General features: G+C 39.3%; 1 protein-coding gene across 4 annotated transcripts in view; it reads right to left on the bottom strand.

Annotated features, from left to right (window-relative positions):
• Positions 1-248: 248 nt before the first annotated feature.
• LOC124117277 (regulator of G-protein signaling 12-like) overlaps positions 249-17600 on the bottom strand; it is a 63763-nt gene continuing 46411 nt past the window's right edge. For 2 of the 4 annotated variants that reach the window (XM_046479084.2, XM_046479086.2), the window contains exons 3-16: positions 13565-13675; positions 6986-7165; positions 6752-6838; positions 5630-5776; positions 5332-5475; positions 5143-5200; positions 4848-5017; positions 4395-4574; positions 3945-4142; positions 3662-3749; positions 3375-3413; positions 2423-2640; positions 1914-2082; positions 249-1776 (exon numbers count right to left, since the gene is read on the bottom strand). In XM_046479084.2, the coding sequence (XP_046335040.2) occupies positions 794-1776; positions 1914-2082; positions 2423-2640; positions 3375-3413; positions 3662-3749; positions 3945-4142; positions 4395-4574; positions 4848-5017; positions 5143-5200; positions 5332-5475; positions 5630-5776; positions 6752-6838; positions 6986-7165; positions 13565-13675 (2772 nt within the window). In that variant the 3' untranslated portion in view covers positions 249-793. Of the gene's footprint in view, positions 1777-1913; positions 2083-2422; positions 2641-3374; positions 3414-3661; positions 3750-3944; positions 4143-4394; positions 4575-4847; positions 5018-5142; positions 5201-5331; positions 5476-5629; positions 5777-6751; positions 6839-6985; positions 7166-13564; positions 13676-17600 lie in introns of those variants that run through there. The other 2 variants (XM_046479085.2, XM_046479087.2) reach the window with 2 other exon arrangements.

Below are 17600 nucleotides of genomic sequence, written 5' to 3'. Positions count from 1 at the left end.
CCCGGGTTCGATTCCCGACATGGGTACAATGTGTGAAGTCCATTTCAGGTGTCCCCCCGCCTGATATTGCTGAAATATTGCTAAAACCACTCACTCACTTATGGGGGAAAAACAGAACCCCGGTTTTGGCGTGCTGAGCAAACATTTTAAACATTAGGCTATCCATTGACTTACATGCAGGAACTGTAAGTCCTCGGTAACACATTCAGTTGTCCATGCATGTGGCATATCAAGAACACAATTCAGAATTTACTTTCAAGTTTTTATTGAAAGCTGCGTCCATTTCTATAAACATAATAAATACAATTTTCTATACAATAAAACTGTACATACATATATACAATTTCTTTACAAATTAGCACCATACTCTCTCGTGCATCTCACATACAATGAAGGCAATTTCCAAGGCTCATGAGTGACCTCCCTGTGTTATTTACACAATTCCATTTTATGATGAATAAAATGCCATAAAATAAACATTTTAATATTTTAAAAATTAAAATGCATGATACTTACAGGAACTAAAAATTAATTGCCATTTAACAAGGTTACAACTTCTCAACTACAAACACTGTATGACACTGATCCCGTGAGTGTACAAGGTCATATTCTAACAAAAACTATTCTAAATGTTTAAAAACATTTCCCGTCTTTTGTAAAAAGAATATAATACTTATAGTATTAAGAAATATGACAGTTAACAAATGATTTGCCAAGTAAAACTTCACAACATAAATGAGACAACCTAGCAGTTCACAACCATTATTACAAACATAATGACAAACATTTGAAATTACACAAACGTCACTGTTTCTTCCCCATATTTAATGTCCACCACTACTTGACTATGCTGAGTGTTTCCGAGATGTTTGGGCGTGGCCCCAGGGTTTCCTTCAGCTGATGCAGAAAGTCTGTCATTTGGTTGTGAACACAAGTTCTCACTGTCCCGCAGTGAGGCCAAATCCTTCACCTGACCACTGTGTTTGAGGGGTCGGTGAAAGCTAGAGCTCTCGGAATGTCTTGTATGAGAACTGTTTAAGTCTTTGTTAATTTCCGACAGTGGTGGTGGTGGTGTGTAATTGGGGGGTTTCCTGGGGATTTCTCTCGGCGTAAGAAGCAGGGGTGGGGGCGGTCTAGGTGAGGAGTGGATGTTTAGTGTGACACCCTTTTTGTTTTGATCCATAAAAGTTTGATCAATAGCTTCACACACTTTCTGTTCATTGAATCTCTCGTGAAGCTTCCTTCTTGGGGAAAACCTCTCAGGGGAAGCCATGGGGGCTGGAGATGTGAGGTGTTGCACACCGAGATGATGGGGTGTTTCAGCCCACTCATGCTCTTGTTGGACGTTCGTCTGATAAAAGTTCTCGATGTTCTCCATGTCGAATTCATTCGCATCTAAAACTACTGGTTGCATTTGGAAGTACTCGTCTGCCAGTTCTTGTGACGGCATCTGACCATCCAAACTAAAGCTCTGATTGGACGAGCCAAACCCAGGAGTTCCGAATGTGGTAAATTTGTTGACCTTCCTGGAACTGGGATTTGGACCTTGACCTTGAGGTGTCTGGGCTCCTCTGGATGGGCGGCCATGACCCTGCAAGTATTCCACGTCATCGAAGAGATCAGTGGAAGACACCCCGCGTGTTGTTGGGCTGTCGGTCGGCACCGGCGTCTCCATCCTCAGGAACTCTGGAATCTCGACAGAGTCTGTGCCCACTCCTCTCTGGTCGTCCAGCCTCTGACTCTGAGCTCGTGACAGAAGCTCGAAGAGTTTTTCATCTGACAAAGAAAAATTATATTTCCATTAAAATGTGATCAATACAAGATAAATAAATTTTGATGAAGCGTTACATAATTATGATGATGATGTTTTAAACATCAGATAAAGAAATTGCACTGGATAACTGGATACTCACTTTCTGGATCAGATCTTGGACGGGTTTCATTCTTTGGGAGAGCAAAGGTCACCTTGCTCTTTGCTGTTGTAGACTTCGGCTGCTTGCTGTCTTTTGCTTTGCCCACTGACTCTCTTCTCAGTAGGCCGAATAAGCCTGATAAGCGATGCTCGTCTGGATTTTTGGGAGCCTAAACAGAAAAGCCACAGTTGAATTATTTGTTTCTATACTATGATGAACTGACAACAAAGTGAAAACCAACTTCTTCAAACCAACCAAACAAAACCACAAACGTGAAAACTCATGCCAACAAGAACAAAATTTATTGAAAATCTCTTGGAGTTTCTTATGTATTCAAACTTTATTTGTCAACAGTCCTTGAAAGATTATTTCTCATGCGACAGCAACAGATCACAACACACAAGACAACCAGCCAGAGCATGAAACACGCGGGGTGGAAGCACCACCAATCACACGAGAGCGGAGGTAACTCCACCTATCGCACAAGGGGAGGTAACTCCACCCCTTACCTTGGTCTTTTCCAGTTCCACAATACCAAGTTCATCAAAATTATGAGCTGATTCCGCTTTCCCTTTCATCAAGTCCTCAAATATACGATTAGTTATTTCGTCTAGCGATCCTGCCTTAATGTTACCCAGGCTACCAGATTTGTGCCGGCTAGCTGTGGGCGGGAGAGGGGGTCTGTGAAGGGTGGACGACATGCCAGGTCGCTCCTCGCCAACCCAGTCTGTTAGACAAATAACGAGACATGCATGGTTGTTAATGCAATTCAACGATCCATGCACCGTGCAGGGTGCCACCAATATGTGCAGGAATAGAACAAGGGAGTGATATGTTTGGAGTGAGGCAGGGAGAGGCTCAAGATGATTACATCAGTGATTAAAGGAACTAACATCAGTTGTGATGAAGCAAGCGAGAGTGAAGGTGAGGTGGGATTAATTGCGCAACAAGTGTCAGTAAGCAAACAAGCATTAGGGTAAGTCAGCGTACAAGGCAGTCATGCAATAATGAGAACACATAGTTTTGGCAATGTTAGTAGATCATGCAATATTAGTAGATCATGCAATATTAGTAGATCATGCAATATTAGTAGATCATGCAATGATAGATGATGTTATATTAGTAGATCCAGGTAAAATAATGCAGTCTCTTTATTTCATGATATGAATGTTAGCAAGTATTCTGAATGAAATGTTTTGTTATCGAAATTAGTTTGTTGAATGGAGGGACGATGATGAAAGCGAACATGCGGCTTTTTTAACCGAACTGAATCACACACACGGCAAACCAGGGCAAGCATCGGAATTTACACCGGTTTTCAACCACAGCAAAACAGGCCAGACTGAGCAAGATAGCAACCAAACACACCAAGATGAAGAAAAAAAACTTGACTCCATGAAATAAATTAATAACAAAAGAACTAAGTAATGGAAACAACTGATGATACGACCTCGACCTTACCTCGTCTACAATGACACGAGCATGTGCATGGCAGAGGTCCTGGCATAGCAGCAAGTGATAGACGCTTTAGTAACGGTTGAAATACTACAAGGTCATGTTAAGGTAAGCACGAGTCAGCGCGTTAATTGAGCCATGAGTACAGACTGCAGAGCTACTGATGCTGCAAATCTTGACATTTTAACATTAATGCTCACTTTACAAATTAACATACTTTCAGCACTGTTTAAGACAGTGTGTCATATTGTCACTGTCAGAGGTGTTTAGGAAAGCATTGTTGAGGCACACACCTAACGTCTCCTTGGTGAGGATGACGACCCGCTGGTTGTCTAACTGGGACACCAACATATCAATGTCTAGCAGCTCCTCGTGCCCCGACTGAAACACAACACAAGCATTGTTAGTCATCAGTAATACCATTGATTTCTGAATCATAATTCTTAAAGAAACATCTAACTGTATATTAAAAAAATATTAAATGTAAGATTCAAATAAAAACAAAATTAAATTACATTCAAATGTTTTGATGATTTAACAATTCAAAATCTATTAAGTGTCGATTAATATTCTTACCAGCTGAACAGCAATGTTCTCGATTCTGTAGCCATATTTATTGAGAATGGGCTTGAACACATCTCGGATGGTTCTGTTAGGCTTGGCCTTGACCCCGATGGATTTCTTGTTGGGGAAGTCCATACGGAACAGAACCCTTCGCTCGATGACAACCTCCTTTGACCCAAGGGTGGACACGTCCTCACTAAGGTCAAGTGGCTGGAAGAACAAGAACAAATTGAATTAATTTTATGCAGTGAGTGAAATTGTAAACTGCCTTTAGCAATTTTTTACCAATGTGACAGCAAGAACCGACTTCACACATTACTATCTTGTGTGCAACAAATCATTAGTTTAACATTGTTTTAGAAATAGTATAAAGTGTTTTCCAATTACACAGTGTTCATCATTTAATATGGAACTGAATGACCTAATGGCCAGTTATTGATGTATGGATGTAAATTGACATACCTTGTCCGAGCCGAGAAGAAACACGTCGACAGCAGCAATGGAGAGGCCTCGTTTCTCACACAGCTTCCCCAGCACCGAGCGACTGGACTGGCCAGGCTTGGCACACACGACAGTGGTGGAGCCGTCAGGGAGCACGACACGGCAGAACTTGAACTGGCCCTCGTTGGGGTCCCTCATCTCCTGAAAACATCACCACAGTGTTACAATGCTACCAATCACATCCTTTAGTATAGATTCTTATGAATCTGGATAAATATTTAGTTTGATGCCTTTGATGTTACAATGCTATCAATCACATACTTAAGTATAGATTCTGATGAATCTGATGAATCTGATGAATCTGGGTAAATATTTAGTTTGATGCCTTTGATCGATTCAACCATCAATGCGATTGTCATCCTTCTTGATATTTGCTGACCCCCCTCCCCTGCCCGGACACCCGTGGACACCTACCTCCTTCGTCTGGAACACCTCCTTCCTCATGGTGCTCAGGTCGATTCCGGGCCCAGGACATTTCTTCAGGTTGTTGTTGACCTCCTTGTCCTTGATCTTGATGTCCTTGGTAGCCACACGCTTCAGTTCAGCGTCGGAGGGTATCTTGTTGTTGCTGTGTTTGTTCTTATCTGTAAATACAAGATGACAATGAGCGAGTGTGTACAAAACCCATCACTTTCGTTCCTTTCAGTTTCTTCCTAGATAATAATTGCATTATTTATTTTTAAAATATCTGAATATCACACCAACTTACTTTGTCTCCATGGCAACAAAGACCTCCTTCTCTTCTCATTTTCTTTGCCCTTTCCATTCTGAAATTAATAAACAAAATAATATTAAATCATTGCCAAACAAAATACTTCCATCACTGTATCGCTTTTTTAATTAATGAATAGTGAAGAGAGTTAAAACACTTAAAATCTGAGTTCGTCCATGTGCCTACCTTCTTGTCGTCCTTACTGGCTCCCGCCATCTGATCGTGGGGCAGTTCCAGTTGTCTCCCTTCCATCTCCCTCATCAGGTATGTCTTGTACATGTCACTCTTCAGGAACCGGACATAGCTGTCCTGCTTCATCAGCTGCCAGATCTGAGGACACATCAACAAGTCACATGAATAATAAGTCAATTAAAAAATAATCAACACTGAGAGATTCAAGCACAAAATTATTTGTCATTTTCATTAAATCTGAACATGTAACATTTATTTTTGATGTGAATATAATTTGAGAACTAAGCCTTACATGTTTCTGCGCCATGTCAAACATGGAAGGGATGGGGTTGTCAAGATGCTTCTCTGCATTCTGACGTGACGTGCTGTCCACATTGACAGGCTCTGAAGCCTTGGAGGACAGGTGCTTGGTGAAGATTTCCTTCGCCCTGGCTTTTCTCTGTAAAGACAAAAAGCAAATTTGAGAATGTAAAACAAAAACCCAAACATAAAAAACCCAACAGTGTTATTGAGTGTGGGGGTGGTAAAAGATAGCAGTAGTCACTGCATGCTAAACAGCAGTAAACAAAACATTCACGAGCAACTTAAAACCATAAAAGATAAAGAGATATCACATAAATATATGTATGGGGGTGCTGGGTTTGTTTAGTTGCCACAACAAAGGGGGACATAATAAAGTGTATGGTTCACATCATTCCTGAAATATCCTCTTCTCCAAAGATTGAGTCTCTTTAGCAATTTTCCCGATCCTAACTATGTTTTTGACTACTCTAGGGAAGGCTTGTCGTGGCCTGCCACCACACAGTAATTATTTCACAATAGGTTGGTAGTCATGGATGATCGCACCACATAGGGATTGAATATCAGCAGTAGATTATCATCTACCAGTTCTTGCTAAACTATAATCCTCTTGAAAATATATATTTCACCTTTGCGAACAATAAAATTGGGGGACAGCTCCAACACGTATATGGGGCCATCAGAATATGATAAAGTATCCCTTCTCCCCACCTCCCCAACAATAGCAAAAGCACCACTTAACCCCCTGATTTAAACATCTACCAAGTACGGAAGAAACGGAAGAAACATCTTTCACGGTTTTCGACAGACTGTTCACTATACCTGCCGCATTATATGCCAGGGGGATAAAAATTAAGATCAATGATAATTACGAGACTGATATTATAAAGAAGAATTTAAGTTTTGTACATGCACCGGAGTAAGCTGATTCATGGTGCACTGGTTGAATATTCAAGTTGTTTCAACAAGACCCAGACAGTCGGGACAAACTATGCTGTTCCCTGACACTCATTAATTCATGGTCAGGTAGAAGTAGTTGTTGGGTAAATTGCCTTTAGATATGTAGTTATTCCCAGTCATGTTGTTTACAGAGTTGTCAGGAAAGTAGGTTTACCTCATCGTCATTGCTGAGTTGTTTGTACTGCTCACACAGACGCCAGAAGACAATGTTCTCTTCACTGAACTCCTTCTTCAAGAATTCCTAAGGAGAAAAACAATTAAAATCAATACATATATTCACCATGGCACATAACATTCATTTTTACTTGGAGCTATATCTATATATATTTTATGAATTATTATTATTACAAAGGACGAAGACATTGCCACGATTAGATGAAGAACTTACAGTGAAGACAACAACACCGCCGTTGTCGCGAAGAAGTTTGTCGAAGTTGACTGCCCAGCCAGCCACACGGCCAACTTCATCCTTATCGTCCTTCTTGGCCACTTGGGCAACGATGCTGTTGACACTATTTGCCGGCAACAACTTCTGAATTGACTGGTCGCCATCTCCTGCTATCAGCGACTGAAATGAAAAGAAATAATCTCAAAATAGGATTCAAAAATGAGATTGACTAAATTTCTTTTTCATTTTCGTACCAACATGTGTAGACGATCCCAAACGACACCTTGCTAAGATTGTTCTGGTTTCGGTATCAATACAGAAATCTGCATTGTGTGCCCCTTGAGACAATTAACTAATATCAGCTACCAAATCAGGTATACTGAATACCACATAACAGCTAATGAATAGAGCTTCAATTTATGTCCACTGTAGATCAAAGTCAGATCACAATTGGATGGTTGGTTGTTTATGAAGATGGTGTCTAGCAGGGTGGTTTATGAGGCAATATGGCTGCCATACTTACTGAGTTGTGAAGGAATACAATTTGTGAAGCTGAGGCCTGCACCCCACTTCGATCCTCCACACCAAACAACTCCTGGCGCAGTAATCTCACACAAATCATATCTCATTATCAATATTATCCATCAAGTTCACAACCACATCCAAATTTTGCAGATAGCTCCAGGAATATTCCAAAACATTTCAATCACATTGGGCGAGTCAGGAGAAGCAATTGCCACAAGACAATGGTGAGCAGTTAAATTGTTACAAGTAGCAGTATTGTGTGTATGACAAGCCTATCGCAATGGGTAGGTATATGTGGGGCCAGGCAGGTCTCTCCACATGACCAACTTCTAAAGCCCCCTGATTAGATCAGCCATACCTACCCCGGATCCAACTGCAGTCCATTCATACATGCACTGTAATATTCTTATAATAATCACAGCCACACAGGTAATGGGACTAGTGTTACATTCACAGCCCTATGATGAATTCCTTTGTCAGTTGGGATTAACAAATTAAGGAGATTGTATACTAGGGAATGATGTATTGTGAACAGGGTCTGTATTTTATATACCGAAATATCCTCCATGGGAGGCAGCATTTCCTTGATGAAATAATACATGGAGACGTTTGGTTGAGCAACACCTGTGTCTAATCCTGTTGTCACACTTCACCAAATCTCAGTGTAGTTCATGAACAATGATCACATTCTAGTGGAGCTATCACTCCAGGTGGCAGTCAGGGAGTATAAGATATCGCCTGCATGTTAAACTTGAACCAGATACCAATACTTGTGCATTTAGGAAACAGAAAAATACATGTATAGGAATTAATGTTTATGTAAGTTTACAAAGACATCATACAACTTATACGCAATATAAAGTCTAAAATACCAATCTGAATTTTAGACAAATCTGAGATCATAACAATAATAATTTATGTTGGACTTTTCAAAAGTACCTGTTTAAACAGTAGCCATGTGTGTTGTAGTGTTATTTCAGCAATTACAAGAACACCTTGGTGGCTGATCAACAAGCCACCTTGTACCTGCGTCTCCTGCATGTATTGCAATGACAACATGTGTTTGACCGGGGTAATTACCCTGTGACTTCAGTCTGACCGTGATGGCCTCTGCTGGTACTCATTGCAACACCAGGCTGGCCAAGGTCAAGGGGTCTAATTAGTGAAATGTAATAACAACATTGTCATAATTAACAACCACAACCGATCTTACATAACAGTCACTGTCTCGTGTTTCTTGTTCTGATGAACTGTTAGTCTAGACCTGGAATTATCTAATTTCTTTCATCTGTAAAGATGTAAGGGATATCAAATGATATCAGCTGCTACATGTACAGAGCATTCCAAATATAACGTTTTGTTAAAAATAACAAAACTGAATGTTGTATGTATCAAGCTGAAACTGTTGCCAGTTACGCCATGTCAGAAGATTTTGAGCTGACTAAAATACACCAGAAAGATTTTGGGGGGATATTTTTCATTAAATTCTGTACTCAAAAAAATATCCTTAACATAGTCGTGATCCCTAACTTTCTCTGTTCAGTACATTTGTAAAATTTCCAACTTTGTTGTAATTTACTTCAAACAAGCAGCTAGGCCTTTAGTGTCAACATATAATTTATTGATAAAAGAAATATTTTCCTGTCTGTCTGCCAGCACAAGTAGAACCTGAGTCAACAAGTGAGGCTGCCCCTGACAGTACGACACCTCCTGGAGACGCCATAAAATACTACTTAGTGGTTGGAAGACCTTGTCAACACCCTAAATTCACTGTTAAACTATTGACTTTCTGAACATGGTACAATAAAAACATATCCATATTCTTTTATGAAGGGGTGAAATAGGCTGTAAAAACATGGGCCATAAAGTCTTGAAGTTCAAAGCTGAAGAAGCAGGTTGTAAAGGCCTTTAAATCTGTGAGAGGGATTTGTGATTCAGATCCCTATAATGACAGCCATGCCCCAGGGCCAGCCATCTTCCTTGTCTTACTGTATAATGAGCTTCAAAGGGGATACTAATGGCCTAACACCATTGTCAAGGGATTTAAACAATTTGTCAATAAAGTGTAGAATCTTCAAGGGGATTAGGTGCAATTGCCCTGGGCTCAACAAGTCATGTTTCAGTCAAGGTGTAAGACAATAAAAGAAGTTGGCAGGAAAACAGTAGCAAGTCCCTTGCAATAACACTTTCACTGTCAATGTCGGGACAAACATAATGACTTGGATGGAATATTTGGACACCAAATAGAAGAAAGAGACCAAAAATTTGAAACATTTAAAATTTGTCTTAATGGCAGTAAGATTTGTAATTTTACCCATTGACCATTATTTCATAATTCTTCAAATTAGCTTCTTATTTCAATGATAAATATCAGCTAATTAAAAAGAAAAAAGAAGTTTTATTAAACTTTTCCACAGCGACGCCTGTCAAGGCTGATTAATAAGAGAGGACGATAAAAGAAAACTTACATGATGCAGGTTGATGGTACAATCCAAGTAGCCATATTGTTTCGATTTAGATTTTTTGCTGACATGTCCAGATCGGCTTCTGTGGTGCTTACGCTTCTTAAACATATGCTGTTCAAGACAGTCACTGTACGACTGATTGGCACCATAGCTGTATGACAAGTTCAGCTTGAAACTCACGTCAAGAACCATTTTCAGATTGAAGTGTAAAATTCAAATATGAAAACTTGACCAAACTGTGTGAAATCTACACAAGTGTAATACACCGATGAAGTAAGTCCAAGAGTATCACAAAGATATATCCAAGAGATGCTGACAGTTTGAGATGCTAGAAGTGAATGGTGTAGACTGGTCCAGCACATGTATATATAGCCTGTCCAAGTGACAGCCAGTGAACACTGCTTGAATGGGAGCAGCCGATTGATTGGCTGTGTTCATTTCATCCACACACAATTACTCCCGCTGCCACCAATCTGACTTTGTCACCTGACTATTGCTCTAATTACCTCTCACTGTTTACACAAGCCAGACTCTCCTAATCACCCACAAGCTCCCTAGGGATGCTGGCCTGGGCTGCCTCTGATTGGCTTACAGATTCTATGCAGCCTGCTGATTGGCTAACAACTGATTAGATTAAATACCTGTCAGTGACTATTTGATACTGATGGAAAGGTGTGGGGATATAGAAATGTAAATAAAATGTGTGATATTTATCTTAGATCCTGGCAACTGTTATCCCTACTTGTGTTAAACAATAAAGGTATATACCCCACAAGCTTGTGTGTAGCTATAATGTGTATTTGTTCTGTTACAAGCAGTTAACACTGGCTGATATCACACCTCCACACATGGCATAATACCTTGACAGCTTCAGGGTGATAAACATTAATATAATACTTTCTCTAGGTTTGCACAGAAAGATTTAAACTTGCTCTAATACCAATTAAGATGCTGACATGCTTGTGACAGGCCAGCTAAAGCCTGTGGTGTATTTCAATCCTATCCCTCATTTCGTCACAGAATCATATTCTACCTGTTACACAATCAAATAATACAGTGTGACATTCAGATAAAACTGCCTATTTGCTTCACCAAGAAAGACACACAGCATCTCCAAGGCATATCTTTACATTAATATTCCAGCTTGGTGTTAGCATGTCAAGTCTAACACAGATTCATGAAGTAATGCTAATCTACACAAAACTTTTTTTCTGATTTATCATGAATAGGCTACATTTTTATTCTTAATTAAACCATTTGATGAACATATGACTCCACATTTCAAGGGAAAATGTTTTGATTTATCATAAATAGCCTACACTTATATCCTTTATTAAACCCATTTGACTCCACATTGCAAGTGAAAATGTTTTGATTGATCATAAATAGGCTACACTTATATCCTTTATTAAACCATTTGATGAAATTTTGTAGCAACACTTCGAGGAAAAATGTTTTGCGTAGTATATTGGAGGAACAGTACATTTATTTAATAATACTCATGTTTGATTGAAATAGTTCCCCAATGCAATCAGGAAGGTGCTAGGACACTGATAGGCCTGATGAGGTGTGACATGTGTACACACTGTCTGATCAGATCGGTGCTTCCCCCACCCCCACCCTCACCCCCAAGCTGAGCTGTGCTACTGTGTCAGTGTCTGGGTGACACTACTGCTTGCTTCAGCACACTGTACACACACTGTCACCAGACTGGGTCTCCCACCAGAGCAATGTGCAGCTTGCAGGAACATATTTGTATTGGATTAATTTAGATATGGAAATTGTATGTCTGGCGGGAAAACAAACTTTCACCAGTTCACAATTACAGTGATGCACCATTCTCCAGTCTGCTGGCTAGCAAGACCCTTTCATTATCCAGATATACCTCTGCATACATAACAATCTGTGACAACAATGTCAAAGTCTACAAGCCCAAACTTAATAGAATAATAACATGGATTTACGTATATAGATTTACTACCCCAATATATATGTTACTAAATTCTGTTTTGGCAAAGTAGTTCAAATCACAAACAGATTTATTTTTTAAGTCACTGATTTCCTGGGTACAGTTGAGATTTCACTAATTCTTATCACTTAGTGATTTGACTTCATCAGACTAGCATCAGATCCTGCTGTATTGGAATTAATGATGTAACTTTATTTTATGAATTTTAAAAACTAAGCATGGAAGTCAAGGGGTCCTTGTCATAACCATTATGTAGAGATTAAGAGTTTCCACATTTATATATGACAGGTTATAACATTAAGGGACCCTGTTAATACGGACCACGGTGATGAGATGTATGATGTGCTGAGGTCAGCTACATACATCATCACAATGATCAATGATCCCTCCCATGTATTGGATTTATGGCCTCATTATCTGTTCAAGAAAACAAAGATATATTTCTACTACAGCTACATTAATGTAGCCATCTTGGATTACATGATGGGAAAGGTCAAATTATTCACAGAAGGAAGGAGAGTAGTATGTTTGATTAAAGTTAAAATCAAACAATCGACTTCCAGGTTAACAGGCAAACTTGAATACACATTTACATCAGTTGACACTAAATCAATTAAGTACAAAGTCACCTGCTACAGTGGCATACAATAGTTCAGTTGTCAATCTACAGTAATGAAGAGTAGAATCACGTGTATTCAGATTTGGTGTTGGTTTAGAGTGGCTAATCTAACCAGTGTTGTTTCAACCAGAGTGGTTTAACCTACCAGGTGGGAAACAATTGCTCATTAGCCTGTCAATCCTAATTAATTAACTCAGGTCACAGTGACCTAGGAAGGGTCACTGCGACCTTCATGGGTGTGGCCCTTTGATCAGTGATTGAGACAAAGGACTATGATGTCAGATCAAACATCAGTGAAGGCAACCATTAGGAACATGGTTGTATATATAACATTGTCACATCTTCAAAGGTATTTGGAGTCTTGCTAATTGTCCTCAAGATTTATTTCAGAAGGTGTGAAATCAAACACATTAATCTCAGATGAGTTTATGTTTAAACAAATCAAGCTGTTTGTTAAATACTTTGCAAAGTTAAGTTCAGAGAGCTTAATTATATGTATGTGGTGTTTGCCTTGCACCGCATGTCACATACAGGTATTAATAGATGTGGCTTGGCAGGTCATGTTTGCTCTGGCTGACAAACATATCATTTCACTTTAAATAGTGTTGTTCCCAAATGTGAGTATCTGTACAAGTTTGGATCGAAGGCGTGTTAAGGATCCTGTGAACACTTAAAAAACTTACCATCCACAACCATCGGTCATGTTCTGACTCAACCATGCAATTATTTACACTGACAGCTAAACACCGTCATAAGTGTAAAATAAGCGTTATTAAAAAGATCTCTGACGTAGCCCTTCTAGTCACGATGAATCATGATGTTTAAGTTCCGTGCATTGATGTAGAGATTGGTTTGGGTTCATCAAACTTGGACATTTGACAGTGAGTATCTATGGTGCTCAGATTAAAGCTTCCCTCAAATGCTAGGGGGTATATTTATCTGGTAAATGTTTAACATTATAAGTAGGCATAACAATATAAATGGTAGGTAGAAAAGTTTACCTCGTGCGAGTGGCTGAGTGGATTTTGAATTTTCATTCCTCGATTTCGTCTGAATGACCCCGTCTTTGTCCACTTCTGCAAAGCTGCTACGTCAGTTCTCTCCTTCTCTCTCTGAAAAGGAATCGGTAAATCCAGGTAAAACACGGAATGAGCCATGGCAGGGTGGGCCAAGTCAAGACTGTATTTAGACATATTGGCCTACTGTGTCGTGGAGGACGGATCGTGGTGACAGTGAACCTGAAGTTCACGCAAGGAGGAAGTCAAATCACTGCAATCAGTACCGTGACTGATGGGAAATCAGGTGTCAATCAAATAATGCATTCATGAATATCCAAGTTATCAGCTGAGAGGTTGTTTACAATGTTGTTGAGGCTACGACACAACGTTCTGTGTGAACTTTAGGTGACAGGTTATCAAACTATACCGGTAATCAAAATAGTTTAGGCAAATTTAACAACAAAAAATGTCTGGTCATAATCTTCCACATGTTTAATGTAATGTGCTAAGAGAACAGTCCATGCTAACATGCAATATTATATTACATATTATAATATTGGAAAGGTCCTCTTCACATTTATCAAGTTCATAGCAACAGGTGACAGCTCCAGCTGATAACATGGACACTCTTCAGAAACTATCTTAGCAAATGTCATCCTACAATCCATGGGGCATAATACTAAAAAAACAAAATAAGTTAAGACACAGAGATTGAAAAATGAAGACAAACACATGGAACAATAAGACCAAGCCAACATATTCTTATCTCTGCCAGTCCAGAAATTAACAATGTCATATAATAAATGGCCAAAAGGCAGAAGTGCAGAAGTTCTTTTTCAGTGTTGCAAGCTTAACCAAGAACACGAAGTTGGCAGTCCTCACATGGCTTCAAATCTATGCACTTACTGTAATAATCGTATTATACGTCAACCAATATCTAAAACAGCAAGTGACTTGTTTCTCCTCGTCACTATTTAGCTGAAATAATGCTGGTGCGACAGTAAATTCTAACCAACTGTATCCCACTCCACAACGGCCCCTATGAACAACGATCATATATGATAAAGATATAAAATATGAACTTGCTTCAGGTGAGGGATGACTATTATCTCAACTGAAACGAATGTGATGACAGAGTTGACAATCCCTCTGATTTGTCCCCAAATCACAATAAGAAGTTAGAAAAGAGCAATGTCTGACAATATTGCAAAAGACATCTTACCATGCTGGAATACCTAAACTGGAGGGACAGGCGGCGGACAACTTGTGCCATAGTCACACCTTTTGGGGACTTAATGACAACACTAATTGTTGAAAAAACAATCAGCAAGTTGATCCTTGACCAAACAACAGAAGCCTTTAGAGTGCCTTGTTTTGACAATACCTGCTGTAACAATACCGGGATATGATTACTCCGTTAGTAACTCAATACAATCATTCAGCGCACACCTGGGTGCTCAAATACTGCTCTACAACCCGGTGAATCTAAAGCACTCTACAAGATAATAGGAACAACCCTCAGGAAAATCATTCCATATCAAATAACGAATGGTTCCAATATCAAAGGAAGTGATTATAAATCTGAGTTAAATATGGACCCTTCACAGAGCAAACCCAGAGATTGAACTGTCTGAGGCACCAAGTCTGTGGCTGTGTCTTCTCAAACTTCTAGTTAGAATGACCTTAACTTCTGAATGCTGAATTATATATATGATTAAAACCTATAGCCACATGTGGAATTATTTAGCTGCTTATTAGACTTGAGAGAAACACTTACATTCAAACCAAGACCACATGCTGTCGCAGGGGCGGTGGGCTTTACGACTCTGTTATTGCCTGGGTTACTGTTGGATATGGCTGGTCAGTGTGGTGCTTTATGGCCCTATACAGGAACTGGCTCTGATTGACCAGGGATGCGTTAATTAAGGTAGTGGACAACTGTTATCAGGGCTAGCAGAGCTGGTGGAATCAAAGTTCACAGTGTGTGAGAGAGATTGCTACAGACAGGTGACTATCAGAATCAAGGGAAAATGCCTGATGCCATGCCACCACATCCCACATCAATGATAGAAATTTTGGGTGCTTCTTAAGATTTTCTGATATATTATTTGAATCAAGGGACCCCCTAAATCCTTCACTAATAACCTTTTGACTATTACTCTTCTTTTTTATGTAACTGTGCACATAATATCTGTCTATGTATCTATCATCCTCAGGGGGGGGGGGGGGGGGGGGGATGGGAAGAGAGAACAATCTTGAAAACAAATATTACATTTTTGGCTTAACTTGTAGGCACTACAACCATTATTTAAATATAATCTATTTCCAAATCAGTTTCTTCTAGAAATAGTAAGTATCTAGAAATAGTCATGAACATTTTACTATAGGTAATTCAGTGGAGAGAACTACAGGAGCAAGAAACTGATTTAGTAATAGGTTTAAAATAAAAAATGTTTTAATGTTTTCTTAGATTAAGCTAAAAATGTAATATTTGTTTTGAAGATTGTTCTCCCCCAAAACTGAGGGTCATATCTATCACAAAGGACAACATTTACATGAATCCTTTTTTCAGATTGGCATGTGTTGATATCAGCTGATGGAATAGCACAGCTCAGTAATAACTCATAGAGAAGATTACGGGACGTTTTTCCTTGTACATAGTACAGGGTAGAGGTAATTTACTGTGATTAAACATACTCTTATTGATATTGTCAAGCAAGAGAGATAACACAGCAGCTAAATATAGTAATCTGTTCCTAATCTGAAAATCACTGTCAAAACAAAAGCCGTTACAAATCATTAACAGAGCTCCAGATAAGCATTTGGTGTTGTGGGTATTTTACCCATGCATTTTAAAATCATTGGGTATCAGTAATTCTATCTGGGTATTCAAATTTCTGTTACCCACTAGTTTTTACACATGTAGATATTTAAGTTAATATTTAAAAACACTATTCATCTAGTCCCTGCAAACTGGTGTCGTGTGGATTTGAGAGCTTTATAGGACTCAAAAATACCACGATACTTCCACAAGAAAGTGTGATGGCAAATGATCATGATGTAACTGTCATCGTGGAGTTTGGCAAGGTTGACGGAATGCCCGTTTATAATTTCAAATTTAAGTTGCTGATTTGCTAATCGAATATGCAGGGTTACTTCACAATATTTTGATGATACGCACAAGTTTTATTTTTGTAGCGTATCTGTAATGTTCGTTGCGTATTTGATACGCTTGGATTTTATTTTACTGTGTATTTCTGCATTTCTGATGCATATTTTATGCAGATATGCAGCTTATCTGGAGCTCTGATTAATAAAAGGTGTAATTCTGATACACTCAGGGTAGGGCACCTGTATGAGATAGATGTTCCAGGTGCCACGCCCTACAGGTACACAGGGGGTAATACCTATCTCGTACAGGTATGACAGGTAGCCATTGAGTCCAACCAAACACGACCCCCAGGTCTGTGTTAATCTATACAAAATCTCTTATCTCGGTCGTCAACATGGAAAAGCATATTAACAGTCAACAGGCAACATTTTTTACTAAGCCTCTGATCGAATCTCTTCCTGTGTTAAGATCACCTGAGATATAATCACAATATTTTGACTTGCACTTTCCGAGATAATATCAATCGCCATACCTCCCGAGTCCCCACCTCGGGGCCAACCTGTCCCCTAAAACACGGCCTTTTAATACAAACACTGCCTCCATACAACCCTGTTGACTTCGAGATGAGTTAATGTGGTCCGAGGTTCCGTTTCTATTTGACTAGCAACAACAGATGTCCTCCCGGGGTTTCTCAGTTTGTGTCAGTAATGCTTGTGAGATTTATCTCGATTAAAATATGAATAATACAGACCATTAAATCCTATCATGTGATTGAATGCATTTGTTTGTACAGAATGGGCTGAGAGACGACTATGGAGGGAGTACATTATTCTCTCACCATTGCCGGCAGTGGCGCATAGTTTATTTAATCAGAGGGCTTGATCCTTAAACAGTCAGGGGTTATTTTGGAATCTTGCCTGGATATGT

The sequence above is a fragment of the Haliotis rufescens genome, unplaced genomic scaffold, assembly GCF_023055435.1.
Source record: "Haliotis rufescens isolate VD_foot unplaced genomic scaffold, xgHalRufe1.0.p SCAF_12, whole genome shotgun sequence".
NCBI classification, from domain to species: Eukaryota; Metazoa; Mollusca; class Gastropoda; order Lepetellida; family Haliotidae; genus Haliotis; species Haliotis rufescens.
This window is presented reverse-complemented; position numbering and strand designations above follow the sequence as displayed.